Raw genomic sequence first — 21266 nt, 5'->3', positions numbered from 1 at the left:
CGGTCCTATAAGATTATGATGGAGATGAAAAATTCCTGTCCCCTAGTGACATAACATTGTAGCACAATGCGTAACTCATGTGCCTGTGGTGATGCTGGTGTAAACAAACCTACTGTACTGCCAGTCGTATTGAAGTTTAGCCCACAGAATTATGTGCATTACCTAAGACTTGACAATAAATGTGATATTACTGGTTAATATATTTACAATACTATACTTGTAATCGTTATTTTAGATGTACTCTTTCTCTTTTTTTATTTTTTTGAGACAGGGTCTCAATCTGTCACCCAGGCTGGAGTGCAGTGGTGCAATCTCAGCTCACTACAACCTCGACCTTCCAGGTCCAAGGGATTCTCCTGCCTCAGCCTCCCAAGTAGATGGGATTACAGGTATGCATCACCAGGTCTGGCTAATTTTTGTATTTTTAGTGGAGATGGGTTTCATTTTGTTGGTTGGGCTGGTCTCAAACACCTGACCTCAAGTGATCCGCCTGCCTCAGCCTCCCAAAGTGCTGAGATGACAGACATGAACCACCACATAGTACCTGGCCTACTTTAGAGTGTACTCCATATATATACATATATGTGTGTGTGTGTGTGTGTATGTGTACAGATATAGATATATATTTTTATATAATATATAACTTAAATATATGTTATAACACAACTTTATATATAATTTATATATTACGCTTATATAATATATATTATGCATATATCATATATAGTATGCATATATAATATATAATATACATATACCGTATAATATATATTATGCATATATAATATATAGTATATAATATATTATGCATATATTATATATAAAGTTATACACTTAACTTTATATATATAAAGTTATATATATTTATATATAACTTTATATATATAAAGTTATAAAGTTATATTTTATATATAAAGTTATCTATATAAAGTTAAGCATATAAGTTTTTATATAATACATATGTTCTGTATAACTTTATAATATATATAAATTATATATAGTTTTTATAATTATAAAATAAAAAATTATAATCAATTATATATTATATTATGTATTATATATTATAAATATTTATATAATGTATATAAATTATATATTATATATAAAATATATAATCTATATATGTATAAATTATATATATAATCTATATATGTATAAATTATATATATAATTTATGTGTATAAATATATATAAATATTTATAATTTATATATATAAATATAAAATATATTTATATATATTTTATATTTATATAAATATTTATACAATATATAATTTATATATTATATAAATATATAAATATAAAAATGTAAAATATATATATAATTTATATAATATATAATTTATATATTATATAAATATTTATAATATATATTAATATATTATATATTATAATATATATTATACATTATTTATAATATATATGAATATATTATATATTATAATATATATTATACATTATTTATAATATATCATATAATTATATAATATATAACATATATAAAGTTAAGTGTATAACTTTATAATATATGTTATATATATTATATAATAACTTTAGATATATATAAAGTTAAGTGTAAACTGCTTTAGGCAGATTCTTCAGGAGGTGTCTCAGAAGGCAGTACCCTAGGCTATGTTTTGTGTTTGTGTCTTAGTTTTTAACCAAAAAGTTTAAAAAGTAAAAAAAAAAATTAAAAATAGACAAAACCTTATAGAATAAGAATCTAAAGAAAAAATACTTTTACAGCTATAAAATGTGTTACTGTTTTAAGCTAAGTATTTTTACAAAAGAATAAAAAAGTTTAAAATTAAAAAGTTTATAAATTAAAACATTACAGTAACCTAAGTTTAATTTATTATTTATGGGGAAAAAATAGGATGGGTACAGTGGTTCACACTTGTAAACCCAATAGTTTGGGAAGCTCAGCAAAGATGATTGCTTGAGTCCAGGAGTTTGTGACCAGCCTTGGCAACATGGTGAAACCTCATCTCTACTAAAAATGCAAAACATTAGCTGAGGAGTGTGTTGGTACATGCCTGTAGTCCCAGCTATTTGGGAAACTGAGGTAGGAGGCTTGCTTATGGCCAGGAGGTGAAGGGCAGACGTTGTGGTGAACTGTGATTGTGACTCCAGCCTGGATAACAGAGATGGACCCTGTCTCCAAAAATAAAAATGGAAAGAAAAAAGAAAAAAAAAATTGTTTCAAAGTAAAACAATTTTAGAGTAAAACAATTTTTAGTGTAACCTAAGTGTATAACGTTTATAAGGTCTACAGTAGTGGGCAATAATTTCCTAGGCCTTCACATTCACTCACCACTTGCTCACTGACTCACCCAGAGCAGCCTCCAGTCCTGCAAGCTCCATTTATGGTAAGTGCCCTATACTAGCGTACCGTATTTAATCTTTGCTATTATATTTTTACTGTACCTTTTCTATGTTTAGATATGCTTAGACAAATACTAGTGTGTTACCATTGCCTATAGTAATCAGTACAGTAACATGCTATATTGATTTGCAGCTTAGGAGCAAAAGCTTATTCCATATAGCCTATGTGTGTATTGAGCTATACTTTATAGATATGTGTAAGTATACTCTATGATGTTTGCATAAAGATGGATTTGCCTAATGTCACATTTCTCAGAAGTGCCTTTGTTGTTAATTGCTGCATGACTGGTACTCTTAGAAGAATGGTAGACCAGATTTCACTCATGCCATGCTGTCACAGCCCCTCACTGCACAAAGGAAAATAGTTTTGGTGTTGAGCATAGCAAGGTAGTAAGAAAAGCATCTGAGTTATTGTAACTCTGAAGTCACAAGAGATTTACATGCCAAATTTATATCACAGATGTTTCCAAAACATTGAAATGTTTATTAATGAAAAGTAAAGCCACCAGTAGTTAGGTGTCTGGAATAAGAAAACCTAAATCTTCTCTAATGAAATATACATTTATCCTATTAATATTTCTCAAATAATATACTTTCTAAAGATAATAAGCAGTATACAATGTACAGTTCAAATAAAATGCCATTTAAGGGAAAAATGACAATGTGAAAGAGAAGCTTCAGGATCAACTAAGAGCAGAAGGAAGCCAGCTAAGAGTTTAAATACTTGCAGGTGAACCACAGAATCTGAAATAAAGATACACTTGCACATTTCTTCAAGGGGCAGGAAGCTATAAATATGATTAAGGGAATTCAAAAAAGAGTAAAGTAGAACTTCTAAAAAGAAAAAATGCAATACTTATAATTAATTCAAAATACTATGTATGGAGTTAATAGCATTTTAGATACAGAAGAAGAAAAATTATTAAACTGGAAGATAAGGCAAAGGGGATTTTCTAGAATGCAACATAGATAGAAACAGAGATGAACAATGTAAACTCAATAGTCAAGACTCTCCAAGGTAGAGTAACAATGTCTAACTTATGTCTGATTGGAGAGCCAGATGAAGAGGGAATATAGAGGAGAAATATGTTTGAAGGAATAATGGCTAGGATATAACTAAAACTGATGAAAGGTACCAATTTGTATACATATAATAAACTGAGACTCCAAATAAAGATAAATTAGTACATCCCTACGTTGACACACCAAAGTGAAAATGCAGAGCATCAAAAAGAAAAGGCATGGATGACTCCCACAGACAATATTGGGTGAGAGAAACACAGTGCAAGGAATTTACGTAGTTCGCTTCCATTCACATAAAATTAAAAATCAAAACTGAGCTCGATTGTTTAAGGATGTATAAGAAAGTGGTAAAATTATAAAGCAAGTAAGAAAATGATAATTAGAAACATCAAGAGAGTGATTATTTCTATAAAGAAGGGAAAAAATTATAATTGAGAAGGCAGGTAGAAGATTCTGAGGTGCTGGAAAATGTTCTATTTCCTGACCTAATCTATGGGTAGATGGGTATTTCTTGTATTATAATTCCTTAAACTACATATTTGTGTTTTATATATTTATTTAGTACATTATGTCTCTAAATTTAAAGATGAAACACACTAATTTACTTTCACTGAATGAACTAAGATTGCCCTGAAAACGTTTGGTAATACCATTTCCCAAATGCCTGAATTTCTCACTTCCTCAGTTTTAGTTGTTTTCTCCAGCCTGTCAACTAGGGCATATTATTTAATAGATATAAATGGTTCACAGATAATGAAATAAGCCATTCATTTCCACTTAACATTGCTATATCATGCCTTTTTAGTTTTAACATCACAACTAACACTATGCATTCAATAAAATTCTGAGATGTTAAGCTTAGATTTTTGGGTATAGTTACATACAAGTAAAGAAGAGCAGCAGGTTTGGTGCAGATAATTATATAAAGTTTGACATATTTGTTTAAGCTTCTTGTAAAATACACAGATGGAAATATTCAATAGATGGTTGTGAATAGGTATAACAGTGCATTCCTATTCTAGAGTCCATATCGATCCAAAACTCAGAGATTGTGGGGTCAGAAGTAGATTTGTAAGTCATCTGTTGAGAGGCCATCTGTATTTGTTTGCTAGGACTGCCAAACCACAGATTGGATGGCTTAAACAACTGAAATTTACTTTGGCTAGAAGTCTGAGATCAAGTTATTGGCAGTGTTGGTTCCTTCTGAGGGTTGTGAGGGAACTACTTGTTCTAGGCCTCTCTCCTTGGCTTGTAGGTGACTGTTTTCTTCCTGTGCCTTCACGTCGTCTTCCCCCTGCACTGTCTTTGTCCAAACTTTCTCTTCTTAAAAGGCACCAGTCTAATGGATTCATGGCCTTACTTTAATTATTTCTTTAAAGATTCTATCCACAAGCAGGGTTACCATCTGAGGTACTAGGGATTACGACTTCAACACATAAATTTTTTCAATGTATAAGGAAATTTAGCCCATAAGACCATCAATTAAAACCTCAGACAAGATGACCTGGCCAATGTGCAGAGCACATTGAGAAAAGAGGGCTCTGAAAAAAAAGCCATATTCAGAAGAGGTAGAAGAGGACAGAGGCTGAGAAGGAGATAGTTTAAAGAGATGATCAGTGAAATGAAAAATGGCAGAACATTCAATGAGGATCTATCTTGACTTAGTAAAGCAAATGAACTTAGTGAAGCTATATGGTGACCATTGATAGAAAAGAGTTTGTAGAGTGGAAAGGAGTGGAAGACCAATTGAAGTAGGTAAAGGAGTACACCTAAGAAGGCACAGTGAAAATGGAAAGATAGCAACGAATGTTAAGAAGTAGTAGAGGAGCGTTAGAAAGAAGGAGCTGATATAATCACTGTGTGGGTGATTGTGCAGGGCAAATGATAGAGTGACCACTAAAATATGGCTTATGATTGAGCATGAGAAATCATTTCAATGCTACAAATGCAGACAGAAGATGCAGGTACAGAATTTTTGTCAGGAATACCGCTTACTATAGACCTATTTACCAGGGGAAGGCCAGTGTTCAAATTCCTCCTAAAATGTTATTAAGGGAAGTTGATAGGACAACTGCAAGTATCAATACCACTATAACATTCTACTCATAACACTGGCAAAATTTCTCATTTATGCTCCTATAAAATCACTATCTGAGAGTCCATTTCAACATTGTAAGTTTCTTCTGTGTACTAAATACTATTCTAGGAAAATGCTGAAAATTTAAATTGGAGGAGAAAAAAATTACTGTAGAAAATTATTTCTTGTTTACATCTAATATTAACTATATTTTATATAGTTATGTTAATTTAAATAATATTTAGCTTAAAATTTAATTGTACTTTTCCTTCTCTTGGAATTAAGCTTTCCACATAACAAAAAGTTTTTAAATTTTCAAATAATCAATTTTCAAATATAATTTCAGCTCATAATATATGGAAAATGGGGAGCATCTTGTTCCACCATCCAGATAGATATTATTTATCATTTTCTGTACTTTCTTCTGGTACAAACATTTCATAAAAACAAACTGACTTACAGGGAGGGGAACAACACACACTGGGGTCTGTCTTGGGGGGAGAGGAAAGGTGAATATCAGGATAAATAGCTAATGCATGCAGGGCTTAATACCTATTTGATGGGTTGATAGATACAGCAAACCACCATGGCACATGTTTATTTATGTAACAAACCTGCACATCCTGCACATGCATCCAGGAACTTAAAAATTAAAAAAAAAAAAAAAAAAAAAAAAAAAAAAAAAAAAAACTTGCCCATACTGATGCTATTGTTCTTTCAACAGTTGACCTTTTCTCTGGCATTGTATCTTTAAGTGTATAAACACTTAAGCCACATCATTTTGAAACAAGAAGGAGACATTAGCCTATTGTTCTTTCTGATGGATATGCTTTAAGCTATGTATAGAAGTTATGCAATGTATGTTTTCATATTATTAGATGATTTATCCAATTGATATACTGTCACAAAAGAGTTAAAATGCTTAATGTTCTTGTAAAAGAGGCTACCTAGTGAGAAGTTTCAAAACAAAATAAATCTTTTTCCTAAAAAAATTTTTTTAAGAATACTATTTAACATTTGCTAAGTTGATATTATTAATTCATGTGTATATAATATATACTTTTTCTATTATGTTATTAATTCCACATTCTTTGAAATCTGAGAGGATAAAAAAGCTTTCATATATAATCATCAAATCAGGATCTTCATGAAAAATTTTAAAAACTCATAGAAAAGCAACAAATGTAAACATAACATGCTGTTATATTATTGCCATCTTGAGTTTTAGTTCCACTGTAAACCAAATTTTATCTATGGTTATTAACATTATAATGGAAAAGTTCTAGAAAGCATCATTAAAACTTAGTAATTATTTTTCACTACTAGGCAATTGTGAACTGTTAAAATCAAACAAAGACTGTTAACACCACCAGTACATTTGTCTTTTGTACTGACTCATTGAGGATGAATCTAGGCTAGACGTTTCTAATGGGGAAAACTCTTCTTATCCATCATGTATTCCCAGTTTAAGTACTGTGTAAAATAACTGCATGTTGTATTAAACTGAATTATATGTTAATGTAAATAGTTGCAATAGTAAAACCTATTTAAGAATCGTTTTTGAATAGACTATTTAAATCTATTTAAGACTAAATGACTATTATGACTATTACTACTGCCAATGTTATTTAATGTAACCTGTTTTTGAGCCCAATAAAATTATTCACTAAATCAGTCTTTCAATATTTACTAAGCACTTATTTGTGCCAAGCTCTCTTCCAGGCATTGGGACTCAGCAGTGAACAAAACACCCAGAGATCCCTGCCCTAATCAAACTTCGATTCTACTGCTAAAGACAGATAATAACTACATGTGAGTAAATAGATTACATTAAGATGTACATTGGCTGGTGGTTAAGTGCTATAGAGAAACAGAGCAGAAAATAGATACAGGGAAGGAGTGCAGTGGGGGTGAGATTTATGGCCTAAAGTAAGGTATTCAGGAAAAGTATTCATGTGCAGTTAGTATTTCAGCAAAGACATAAATGCAGTGAGGAAGTGGAACCTGGGAGAACTAGCAATCTCACAAAAGTATAAAAATGTCTGCAAGAAATTTGTCATAATTTATTTCAAAATTTGGTATAAAATATTGATAACATGATTTTCTTAGGCTATCTATCCATCTTCTTAGACATCTGCTTAAAACATATTCAAATTATCCACATTTTAAAACCCTTACATATAGGGAGGATTTAACTCATTAATGATAAAATCTAATTATAACTCTGAAAAAGTTATTTTGGAGGAAGAACTACTTATAGCATATAGAAGTGTGGCAGGCCAGGTCTCACTGATGCAGGCCTCCATAACAACTCTTTCAGCACTGACCGAGTGGTTAAGTTAAATACTAAAAGCCAGTGTCATTATACAAAGGCTGGAATGTAACACAAGCCCATCAAGAGTTTTGCCTAGGCCTTTTTTGGGCCTTAAAGCATGACAAAATAATGAAGGAATTCTTAACAGGACCCATTGAGGACTAAAAAAGTTTTACTGTGAGTCTAAAGAAACTCCCTAGGCCTCCATAAACAAGTTTATTGGGGATCTGAAGGAACCCCCCCAAACCTCCATGATTTAGCAGGAGACAAGATAGGGGTAATCACCCTAGCACCTGGACCCATTTACGTTAAGTAAATTTACTGAGGCTCCAGAGGAAACCTTTCAGGACTCAGACATTAGTTATAGATTAAAAGAAGTTAATCACTAATGTCTTTAGATGAATGCACACTTACACGTAGACATATAGCTTACATGGTATATAGCTTAAGGTATACAAGCTCTGGAAAACTTTGAAATTTTGAGTTGCTCTGGCAACAATTTCCAGGCCTTCTCCCTGCAACTGGTTGCAGAAATTAAAACTCTTTTCCTCCCCAGCTCATCTGCATTTCACTATTGAGCCATGAGAAATAGCAGCCCAATGCTCAGTTTGGTCTGGCAACAGAAGTAAATACTAGCTATTTGTAAAATATTAAAATATGTCATAAAAATCTGAGTTTTAGTGAGGCAAGGGAGCATAATGTGTGGATATCTGAGGAGAGTATTCCAAGGACCAGAAACAGCAGTACAAAGGTGGGATGGTTTATTAGCCTATTTCATACTTTTAATAAAGACATAACTGAGACTGGGTCATTTATATAAAGGAAAGAGGTTTAATTGACTCACAGGTCAGCGTGGCTGGGGAGGCCTCATTACAATCATGGCAAAAGGGGAAGAAAACATATCCTTCCTCACATGGCAGCAGGAAGAAGTGCCTAGCAAAGTGGGAAAAGCCCCTAATTAAACCATCAGATATCATGAGAACTCACTATCATGAGAATAGCATGGAGGTGACTGCCCCCATGATTAAACTACCTCCCACTGGATCCCTCCTACAACACATGGGGATTATGAAAACTAAAATTCAAGATGAGATTTGGTTGGGGACATAGCCAAACAATATCAGATGGTGAATGTAATTCCCAGTCATGATTGTATCTGATGAGCTCCACCAATGGTTGGGAGGCCTCTGAGGCTGGAGTAGAGACAGTAAGAGCAGGTAGGTAAAAGGTGAAATGAGAGAGTTGGGTCTGATGGAGCATGGCCTTGTAAGCCATTTAATGATGTTGGTTTTATTTTGAATGAAATGGGGCCATGCAGAGTTTTGAGTGGAGAAACACATGATAGCCAGTTTGCACAGGACCAGTCTTGCTGATGTCCTGAGATTAGCCACAGTGAATAAGTAGATAAGCAGAGAGATGAGCTGAAAGTCCATTATGGTAATGTAGGCCAGAGGTGATGTCAGCATAAATGAGGGCAATCGGGGGTGCTGAGCAGAGGTTGGGCTCAAGATGTACTTTACAGTAAAAATTAAGAGGATTTTCTGATGGAATGGGTAGGGGATGGGTGAGAGAAAAAGAGGAGTCAAGGATGGCTCCAAATTGTGGGTAGAGGTAACTGGAAGAATAGAGCCTCCATTAACTGAGATGAACAGACATTGGGAGAAAGAAACACATCTGTGGAAGGGATGAAATTCAAGTGAAGATGATTAATATGAGCTTGGAGGTCAGAGGAAAAGGCCAGGCTAGATATATAAACTTGGAAGTAATGAGCACATACATGGTACTTAAATTCATAAAATTTGAGTAGAATCCCCAAGGGAGTGAATAACAAAAAGAGATTCAAATTTGAGCCTTAGAGCCCTCATGCTAATAGGCCTTGGGATATGAGAAGAAATCAACAGACCATAAAAGGAAGCAGCCAATGAAATAGAAAAAAACTTGGAAATTGCAGAAGTGACATAAAGCGTACTGAAAGGCAGGAATTGATCAACTGTGTTCAATGCTGTTGTTGAGAGGTTAAGAAAATAAGGACTGAAAACTGACCATTAGATTCACAAAAGGAGATCAATTACCAGTGTCCTGGCCAAAAGCACATCTTGTGGAGTCATAGAGTGAAAACTTGAAGGAACAAAGTTCGTGAGTGAATAAGTCAGGAAGTAGCATCTATGAGCTGCTTTTAAAAAAAGAGAGCCAGAAAGTAAGTGAGTTCAACAATTTTTTTTAAAACAGCTTTATTGAGATATAATTTACATTTCATAGCCTTGTTTTATATATCCATTTATTTATTTTGAGTTAGGAGAAATAAGATCATGCATGCATGTATTTATTCTGTTGAGAATAATCCAAAAGAGAAGGAAAACCTTGATGATATGGATAGAGATGAATGAATTGCTGGCATAAAATTCTTGGATGGAATCCAGTATACAAATGAAAGAGTTAACCTCTGGCAGTGGCACAGAGAGTTCATCTGGATAAATAAGAAGGTAGGTAGAGTTTGAGTAGAAAGCTGGTAGAGTTTTTTTTGACAACTTTTGTTTTCTCAGTAAAACTGGAAATAACGTTATTAATAGAAAGGGATGTTGGGAAAGAGGTGTTGGATGTTGGAGAGGAGAGAAGATATGAAATAGAAGAGTGTGACAGCCAATGAACTAAAAGAATAATTGCCTAGCTGTCTTAAGGGTCCATCTGGGGTAATGAATTTGAGATACACAAATTAGCATATTTTACCCAGTTGTGTTCATCTGCATAGTGTAGTTGGGAGCAGGAAAGAGTTTAATTTAAGCCATGGTTAGGGTTGTGCCAAGCAAGTGTGATGAAATATTCCCCTATTCTCCTAAGCAAAAAGTAGTCTCACTTTCCTTGGAGCTTCCATAGTGTTTCTCTTCAATCTTGCTTATTGAAATGTTCTATCTTGCATATATTCTTGTTGCTCAACAGCCCCTAATAACTTTGTATCATTCTAGTCCTCTATGTGTCTAAGCCTACTGTGAAGCATATAGCAGAATAATTACATCATAATGGTAATCTAAAAAATAGGATTCCCGGGATCAAATCTTCTTCACGATGAAGACATATATGATAAAGAAAAGAACATCATCAATGGCAGTGTTACTATAAGTCATATGTCTCAAAGTATAGTATAGCTACCTCTGAAATATACTTTTTTCTCTGTTGGAAAGAAGTCCTTTATGAACTATCTTTATGAATTTGTGAATCATTGAAAGAAACAGAGCTGGGCTTTGTAAAAATGACAAAATCAGTGAGTCAGTCTTTAGTCTCTTTAACCTTCATTTGTTACCTCTTTCTCTGTTCTGGGAGTGAGTCCTCCTCTCCAGCACTAAAATGTCTATTGTTTACCATCTCCAAATGCCTGACTCATAGAAAAAGCTCTGATACTTATACTGGTGTGAGATTTAATATTGCATAACTTTCAGTAAACGTGCCACCTTAACCAGGCAAATGCAATTGAACTGTTCAACCTGTTAAGTTCCGTGCCCTTTCAAAATAATTTAAGACTCAACAAATAAACTAAACAGATTTGGCCGGCCAAGGAGCATGTGTAAAAGCATTCAATATGCATTGGTTGAAGCCCTCAGAACAGGTAGGAATTATTTATTTGTTTTTAATTAGTTGAGTAATGAGTGGATAAAGGGGAAGAAAAAGGATGTTGGTCCATACCTTTTCCCCCTTCCTGGATTCCTCTGCTTTTCTGGGGAGAATAAACTAAGGACTGCTTTCACTTTAGCTGCCGAAGTCTTCTTGGTAGCAATTGGGAGCAGATGAAGAGCAAATGGCATCATTGAAGCTGTGGAGTTGGCCTTTCCTTTTTCTAAGTCCACCTGACTGGCACGAGAGATTCCTCCATTGTCAATCCTCTCAATCCTGCTTATGATAGACAAGACCAGAACTTCTCTGAGATTCTAACTTGAACTTCTCTCTTTACCCAGGATATCTAGATACATATTAATGAATGCTATTTTCTATTTAAATTTGTTTTTGTCATAAAACATTCTTCTTATGTTGTTTCCATTTTAATGTCTGTCTACTTACTTATATATCTTATTGTAAAATAAAAACTTATATCATTGGAGTCTGACATATCCTCGTGAATAATAAAGCTATTACTGTACTGTTATACATCTTAGTACATCTATACCTGTACTTATGCAATAGTTCTATATTTTTTCTAAGAAAATGCCTAATAACATATTGATAAGTAAAGAGTTCTTTGTTTCAAAGTAGGTTAATGTTTAAAATACATTTTGTTGTTAAGGGAAAGACAATCAGAATATTTGAGTTTCTTGAGGTATTAAGACTCCTGCAGTGATTAATAGGGGGCAGATAAATGTGTGTATCCTCAGCGTATTTGGTTTTTAATCCTGGGGCTTTTAGTTCCTGGCTTTGTTGTTTGCACAGGGCGGCAAGAAGGCATGCTCTGGGTTTGGTATAAGCTGGATTTGGTCCAAAAACAGGATGTCACAGGAGTAAGGCACTAAACTGACTGAAAATAGATTTCGTCTTTGACAGGCGATGACATTTACCTTTGCTCTCTCATCACCAAGTTTACCACACCTAGCCCATGATGACAGACAGTGGGATGAGTTGGTATAAAAACCAAAGTTACAGGGGCCCTTGCGGACCTGTCTCTCCAGAATGACTATCCTCCATTTCTAGGTCCCAAATCATAACCATGAAGTTGATCTTATGGTACTTGGCTGTGGCACTTTGCTTCTGCTGCAAAGGTAAGAAAGATTTAAAGAATTATTTCCAATGTGATGGACTGCACGTATATATTTGTTTCATTGTTTAGTGTTCTCTACCTCAAATTTTCTTCCTAGCAATCTTTCTTACACTACACCTTAGAGTAGGATAAGAAAACTGGATTTTTCATACTTACCTGGCAGGGGAGATACCATGATCATGAAAACTGGATTTTTCAACCTAGTATTACTTCAGCTTTAACAATCCTGTCTTAAGGATGTGGATACAGGCATATCTTGGAGATATCTTTGGGTTTGCTACAGCCATAAAGTGAATATTGCAATAAAGCAGGTCACACACAGTTTTTGCTTCCCAACATGTGTAAAAGTTATGTTTACCCTATACCATAGACTAAGGGCACAATAGCATTATGTGTAAAAAACAATGTCTATACCTCAATTAAAAATACTTTATTGTTAAAAAAAACGCTATGATCATTTGAGTCTTCAGGAAGTTGTAATCTTTTTGCCAGTGGAGGGTCTTGCCTTGATGTAGACTGCTGCTGAGTACCCAATGTGGTGACTGCTGAAGGTGGGGGCGGCTGTGGCAATTTCTTAAAATAAGAAAGCTATGACATCTGCCGCATTGATAGACTCTTCATTTCATGAAAGATTTCTCTGTAGCACGCAATGCTGTTTGATAACATTTTACCCACAGTAGAACGTCTTTCAAAGTTGGAGTCAGTTTTCTTAAACCCTGCTACTGCTTTAGCAACTAACTTTATCTAATATTCTAAATCCTTTGCTGTCATTTCAACAGTGTTCACAGCATTTTCATCAGAAGTAGATATCAATTAAACAAACTACTTTCTTTGCTCATTCATAGGAGCAATTTGTCATCTGTTCAAGTTTTCTCATGAGATTGCAATTCAGTCACCTCCACTTCTAATTCTAGTTCTCTTGCTCTTTCTACTACATCCACAGTTACTTCTCCTGAAGTCTTGAACCCCTAAAAGTCATCCATGAGGGTTGGAATCAGCTTCTTCCAAACTATTTTAATGTTGATATCTTGGCTTCCTCTCATGAATCATGAATGTGCATCTAGAAAAGTGAATCCTTTCCAGGAGATTTTAAATTTACTTTGACTATATTCATCAGAGGAATCAAATCATTATTTATGGCAGCTATAACCTCATGAAATGTATTTCTTCAATACGAAGACGCGAAAGTCAAAATTACTCCTTTACATCTGGGCTGCAGAATGGATGCTCTGTTAGCAGCATGAAAACAACATTACTTTCCATGTATCTCTCCATCAGAACTCTTGAACTCTTGTCAATGAGCAGTAATATTTTGAAAGAAATTTTTTATACTGAGCAGTAGCTTTAAGCAATGGGCTTAAAATATTCAATAAACCCTGCTGTAAACAGATATGCTGTCATCTAGGCTGTGTTATTCCATATATACAGCATTGAAAGAGTAGATTTAGCATAATTCTTAAGGGACCTAGGACTTTCAGAATGGTCAATGACCAGTGGTTTTAACTTCAAGTCAGAAGCTGCATTAGATCCTAAAAAGAGAATCAGCCTGTCTTTCAAAGCTTGGAAACCAGGCATTGACTTCTCTCTAGCTATGAAAGTCCTAGATGGCATCTTCTTCCAATCGAAAGCTGTTTTGTTTACAATGAAAATCTGTTGCTTAGTGCAGCCACCTTCATGAATTATTTTAGCTAGATCTTCACCTCTGAACTTGCAGCAGCTTCTCCATCAGCCCTTGCTACTTCACTTTGCACTTTCATGTTATGGAGACAGCTTGTTTCCTTAAACTTCATGAGCCAACCTCCGCCAACTTTAAACTTCTCTTCTGTGGCTCCCTCACCTCTCTTAACCTTCAGAGAACTGAAGAGAGTTACAGCCTTTTTCTGGATTAGGGTTTGGCTTAAGGGAATGTTGTGGCTAGCTTAATCTTGCCAGGCCACTCAAACTTTCCTCATATCAGAAATAAGGCTGTTTTGCTTTTTTATCATTCATGTGTTTGCTGGAGCAGCACTTTTAATTTCCTTTAAGAACTTTTCTTTTGCATTCACACATTGGCTAAGTGTTCAGCACAAGTGACTTAGCTTTCAGCCTGTCTTGGCTTTCCGCATGCCTTTCTCAGTAAGCTAACTTTTGATATTAAATGCAAGATCTAGTGATATTAAATGCAAGATCATTTCTGACTTTTGATATTGAATGCAAGATCTGCCACTCTTCTTTTCACTTGAACATTTAGAGGCCATTGCGGAGTTATTAATTGGCCTAATTTCAATAGTGTTGTGTCTCAGGGAAAAGGGGAGCCCAAAAAGAGGGAGAGAGATGGGACCAATGACCTGTTGGTAGAGAGGTCAGAACATAAGCATATATTAAGTTTGCCATCTTATTGAGCATGGTTTGTGATGCCCCCCAAAAATTATAATAACAACATCAAGAATCACTGATCAAAGATCACTATAATAGGTATAAGAACAATTAATTTGAAATATCGTGAGAATTATGAAAACATAATTCAAAGACATGAAGTGAGCACATGCTGTTGGAGAAATGGTGTCAACAGAGTTGCTAGTCACAGGGTTGCCACAAATCTGCAATTTGTAAAACACACAATATATGTAAACCTCAGTAAAGTAAAGCACAATAAAATGAGGCATGCTTTTAAACATATGTATACACATTTAGATATGTTTGTTTTTAGCAACTACCTAGAAATATTACTAAGCAGGTCACACAAGATACATATAGGGTTGTTTGTTACTCATTTTCATGTTATTCAGTTTATACTTTGATGGTTCTATCTAGAATGCATATCCATATTAAGACTAAAGATACAAACAGGTTATCATGTTTTTCACAATCAATAAATTATTACCAATTAAAAAACTGGATCATCACCAAAAGCAACACTTCTTAAACTAACAAACTTCCAAGATATTTTAGAAAGTTCATTAATTAATTTCAGAAATTAATTTAAAGGCAAGATGTCACTCATTTTGAGAAAAGTAAACATTAAGCAAAGTGAAAATGTCCGTAGAAACAAAGGTTGTTCTGTTTCTGAAAAGGGTGGAAAAGAAGACATTATCCAAACATAAGGGAAAAAGTCTGCAAAAAGCAGGAGATTTTATTTTAATATCTAAACTTAAAATCTATTCTTTAAATTTGAGAGTAGAACACAAAACACACGTTACTTTCCCCTGAGATGCCAGAATATAGAGGACTGTGATTATTTGTCATGGTTAAGAGAAAATATTTCTATGTTTAATTCAACTATCTGGGAAATTACCTGATGAACCATTAGAAAAGGATTACTTTGTGTAATGGTGATTCTTATAACCTACATAGTGCTTTGCTATATTCTTTTTTCCTGTTGTATAAATGTGTTTTTTGTTTTTTAAGAAACGGAGCACAGACCACATTATTTTCAAAGCATTTATTAAATGATGTCTTATCACCATAAAAATAATTTTAAAAGTATTTGTTAAAGCATATTAAATTTGTTGAAGAATTGACTCATGTTTCTAAAGTAAATTCCTATATGTCCATCCATTGTAGTTCTGGAAAATGATATTTCAATAGACTTTCCATAGATAGGTGATTTATAAACAAGATTCAAAGATTTTATGTATTTATTCATGATGTCATAGTGAGAACTAAGAAACATACTTGGAAAAAATTCTAGTTGCCTTATTTGAAATGAATTTTTGTTGCTCTTAGTCAATGAGATTTATGTTTCAAATATGAACTCCCTTCATTTTCAGTAGGTTACAAGATAACATCTTGGGGCCTGGAAATTGCTAACGGCAAATATTTAGGCAGTATCATATAATCAATTGGAAGAAACGTTTGCATTGTTTAACCAAGCATAACTATACAGAAAGAAAAAAATATTGAAAAACAATTTTCTGGTTAAGTAGAAGAAGAGCAGATATAAGAGACATAGTTAAGGCATAAAATAAATATGTATAATCTGGTTTTATTTTTTTCTCAGGCTCTTCTATATTCTCATTAAAGTCCAAATAATTGATTCTGTTCTTTTATTCTTATTTCTTTTTTGTCTAATTCACTGCTTGTGAACACATTACCCAGAAAATGTTTAGGGGAAATAAAAGCATATGAAATTTGGATCAGAAAACATACTTTAGATCAAGAGCTGTAGTTGTGTGAAAAAGATATAAGATACTGGCTAATATTAATTTGTGAGCTTAATTTATTTGGTCATGCATATTTTCAAGTCTGAGTTAGCATTGAGAATTTTGATATCAAGTATGCTGGTAGGTAAATGTGTTACATAGATTATTTCCTATTAAATAAAAAAGCTGTGAAATAATAAATTACTGTTAAAGTATTACAGTTATCAGATATAAAAAATGGATTGCTTATATTGAATTTTAAGGAAGAATAAAAACAAAAAGAATGTCTTTTTCATTGTCTTAAATATGTTATAGGGAATTATAAAATAACTTTTTTTTCGTTTTTAAAATAGATGTGGAAGCCCTATTTTACCGACAGAATTCAGGTCAGTATCCTTCAGGAATTAATCTTTACTTTGAAACATTATGCTGCATTGTGAGGCTGCTTTTGAATCAGAAAATAAATGTGCTTCCTACACACTCGGTTTTGTGAATGAGCTCCCATGACTCCTCATTTACCCCGCATGATTCTGAATTCCTTGAGGACAAGATTTTGGTGTATGCTGTTCATCCGATAGTCATAATGCCAAGAGCAGTGGCTGCTATGGAGTGGGTACTCACTACATCTTTGTTTTAAATTAATAAAATAAATTGAGATTATTAATATAAGATTTATTTGCCTACAAACATTTTCTACATGAAAGCAACCAAATGCTTCGCAAGGTAAACTTTCTGAAATAAACCAAGGATACTCTAACTTCTTACCAAAGAACACAAGGGACTTCTGGAAATAGCTTAATTCTTTTTTGTGGACATGAAAATGCATGTCCATTATCATAATATATTCTATATAATGATGCCCTTGTTATCTACTGACTTGTGTAAGCCAGTTTGTCCCTATTCCAGAGATGGTTTCTGAGTTTCTCTGTCTGCTTTTGATTTGCCTTTCTGTCCCCTCTCTTCTGTTCAACAACTAGCTCTATATTCTCACAGGATCATCATGTCTAGGTCCAGCAGCCAGTTACAATTCTTACTTACTGTTTTCAGTCCACTGGGCTGAGAACACCATTGATGCAAGCTCATTAAGCCTTGTACCTGTGGTAAGGTTGTGCACTCTGAGTGAGGTCCCAAGAGATTTCTCCTGATGGGGACAGTGAATAAGCAAGAATTCATACACGTATTTGATGATACCTCTATTTGCTGCAAGAGGATTTAGGGACAACTTCTTGACTGTAATCTGCACTGCAGATAGAATTTTCCAGGTGTTTAAACTACAGAGGATATTTCTGTGCAGTTTTCTTTTGAAACATTTATATAAGTGTCTCCAAATCCCATCTGTAAGCTATTTCTTCTTAGCCTTTGGCTAAATATGTGTGTGTGCATTTGTTTGTGCAACTACATAACATTTGGTTTTGACAACAATTTATGAGAACATATGTGAAATGCTTTATCTTTTAAATGTGCTGTTTACTGTTTGTCTTAATTTACTCCTTCATCTCTGGGATAGGTTTACTGATCATAAGTCCTGGATTTTCCTGAATTGGATTTTAGTTCCAATTTCTAAAAGTTTATTCTAGTATCAGACCATGTGCCTTGACTCTTTATTTGAATAATTTGGTCAGTTTGGGTTTAGAAAATTTAAAGATTATAGAGCATAGAGAAGCATTAAAAACAAACCGCAATTCTGTAAGTCACCAAATAAAAATGTCACCAAAAACATCTTTGAGGTTTCTTTAATATGTAATCAACATGCAACTTTATGCAATATTTGTTGCCATTGTTAAGTATTTTATTTCACATAATTATTGAGAAAATTCTTTTGGAAAGCAATGACTTGATTTAATAAAAATATTTTTATATTTGCAAATCTTAATAAGTGCATTTGTATGTAAATTATAGTTTTTGTTGCAAACTACCAATTCTTATTGTGAGTTTTTGACTCAGCTGTACTTATAGCTTGACAAGGCTGCACATTTACATGCCATTTGTTTAAGTATGGAGAAAATTTACCTTGATTTACAATAATGACAAATAATTTTTAAGTTGTGTATACATAAATTTTAATATTCAGCGGTAAGCTAGAAATTCTAGCCATTTGATTCAGATTAATCATATTTATTCAGTATTTTTGTCACATGAAAATATCTTAACTAAATCTTCTGTATTTTACTAAAAGAATAATAATTAGTGTTTTGAAGCACCTTTTAAGGCATCTAAGAATTATTGAGTTTTGCCACATTCTAATTTATGCATTTGGACTGGGCATGAGAGTGACTGGAAGAATAGCCCAGACATTCTCCTTTATGGGGGTATTCTGGAGAGGTAGAAATGCACCAATGGCTAATTACCATATTCATGCCTGAGTATTTAATTCAAAGAGTGTATCTCTTTGGGAGTACCTCCCAGCGACAGGAAATGGCTCTAATCAAGATTCACTTTCTGCTACTAATGACAGCAATTCTCCTTTTATTTCTTCAGGTGGTAAAACAGCTGCAAGCAGATCAGGTAAATGACTTTGTTCTCATTTCTTATATTGTTTATACTCAAAAGCAATAGGGTGGTAGTGCTTTGCTTTGGACACAGGGCATATCTCCCCTGGAAAAATCCTTCAAAAGCTTAAAACATAATCTCCCTTATTATTACAGACATGCTTTAATGTGTTTTTGTATAACCTGGGCCAGACATTTTAATCTTTGATCAATACTTATACAGGTGGTGAAATTTAAAATGGAAAATTGCTCTGGTTATTTGCTTTTCTAGAATGTCTTAAACCTGTGGTAGAAATGTGTACATGGATTTAAGGCTTTACTTTCCTTATTTTCATCAGCAGGACATGCTGTCGTTTTTTTCTTCCAAGATTAATTCCTCAGTGATCTGCTTTAAAATCAATCTAGTTTCAACAGTTTTGCTAGATCCTGTCAGGTGACTGAGTATCAACATTCTCCTTTTCTGTTTGTTTCTCTACCCACGGAAATGAAAAATGAGTCATAGCAAATCAACTAGACTGCTTTTATTAAGTTTTTCTGAAATCCAACATTATTAAGATTATTATTGCTAATATCAACTTAGATTCAATTGCATTCTGGTCTATTGTACACAGCAATCAAAATAGTCCAATATACTTTCCTGTGCTTTTCTTACAGGACATTTTACATCCCTACCTTATTCTATAACATAAACAAAATGTAATTTAAAAAAGTTTTCACATAAAGTGAGATTAAGCAGCAGCTCAGTTGTGTCAGAAAGACAGCAAGGTTATTTTTTCACAGGTATGGATGGGACTCATTAAGTTCCATCACAGTGACATAGTAAGAGTTTGTCTACAAAATCTGGTTGTTACTTTTATCGATGGGGGCATAAGAGTCTCCAGCATTCCTTTACAAGCCCCCATTTAAAAATGAGAGAAAAGTAAGGGTACGCTTGGGATTCTATAGTTCTCTGAAAGTTCTTTAAAATTCTGAGGAATTGAATTTACTCTTACGTGTGTCAGGGAACTTTGCAGGTCTGGTTATTATTTAGGAGGGACATGGGGTTCTCCAAGGATAGAGCTGCATTAAGTGAATAAAAATGTCAAGCAAGGAAGTCCCCATTAAACCCTCAACCAGCCAACATTAAACTGGACAAACCATAGGGCATAGTATTCCCTCAAACTGTTCATTCCTACCGAGACTCATGCGTTTGAGGAAAGGATTATAGGCCACTACAGGACTTTGTGTTTTTTGATATCCACTGATTTTTACTGATGTCAGATAACATAATTCATTTGTTCCCATTGCTTTAAAAATCTTCCTATCCACACAGCTGAATCATGTTCACCTCTCTTATCCGGCCATTTCTCTCCATGAGGTAGGGGTGAAGAAGCAGAATTATCTCTATTTTTCTTTTCTTCTCCATTCTGTGGTTTAAAGTATAAGCTAACCCTTCCAAAATGTTGTGCAAAATGTAATATAAACATTTTATTTATCCTTAAGTTATGAAATAGATAAATATTTTATTTATCTTTGTGCAGTATATACGTAATCTGTCTTTAAGCAAGATGAAGACACTGTACATTACACTTAAGAGCAAAAGATTTCTTGGCAGATTTTTTTAACCATGCAATCTTGGACAAATTATTCAGTCTCTTCAAAATATCTATTTTCTCATCTACAAATGAAGAAGATTAATGGCACCTACTCATAGAATTGAGGCTACTAAAGCAATGAGGCATATAAAGTACTGTTATGCAGATGTTGTCCATTTGAAAAACATACTGACCATTACTCCTAGTAACTTCAGCAGTAAATATTTCTGAGCAAGTTTCATATAATAAAAACAAAAGAGATAACATAAAGTTAATAAAGTTAGTGAAGACAAATGTGGCACATTGAATGTGCAGGATGCCAGGTCTACTCATTTCAACATTAGAATGAAGAAATATTGCTCTAATAAAATGAAGGATCTAATATGTCTCTGGAGTTGAACTCAGGAGAGGTATGATGAGTATGACAAACACATCATGAATTAAATAAGTGAAATAAAATGAATCTTAATGAGTTTGATGCAGTAAATTTGCTGAGGCAAGTCAAATGTATTAGAGGACAGGGTTTATCCTAATTGAATGTT

At 33.6% G+C, this 21266-nt stretch overlaps 1 protein-coding gene across 1 annotated transcript in view; it reads left to right on the top strand.

Annotated features, from left to right (window-relative positions):
* Positions 1–1523: 1523 nt before the first annotated feature.
* The window catches only part of MUC19 (mucin 19, oligomeric), a 189411-nt gene continuing 169668 nt past the window's right edge, over positions 1524–21266 (top strand). Inside the window, 3 exon segments of the mRNA XM_037738205.1 lie at positions 1524–12541; positions 17015–17047; positions 19140–19166. Coding sequence (XP_037594133.1) covers positions 12490–12541; positions 17015–17047; positions 19140–19166 — 112 coding nt within the window. The 5' untranslated portion in view covers positions 1524–12489.

Source organism: Cebus imitator, unplaced genomic scaffold (assembly GCF_001604975.1).
Source record: "Cebus imitator isolate Cc_AM_T3 unplaced genomic scaffold, Cebus_imitator-1.0 Scaffold2, whole genome shotgun sequence".
In the NCBI taxonomy this organism is placed as follows: Eukaryota; Metazoa; Chordata; class Mammalia; order Primates; family Cebidae; genus Cebus; species Cebus imitator.
Note: the sequence above shows the minus strand (reverse complement) of the source record. Positions and strands in the feature narration are given on the sequence as shown.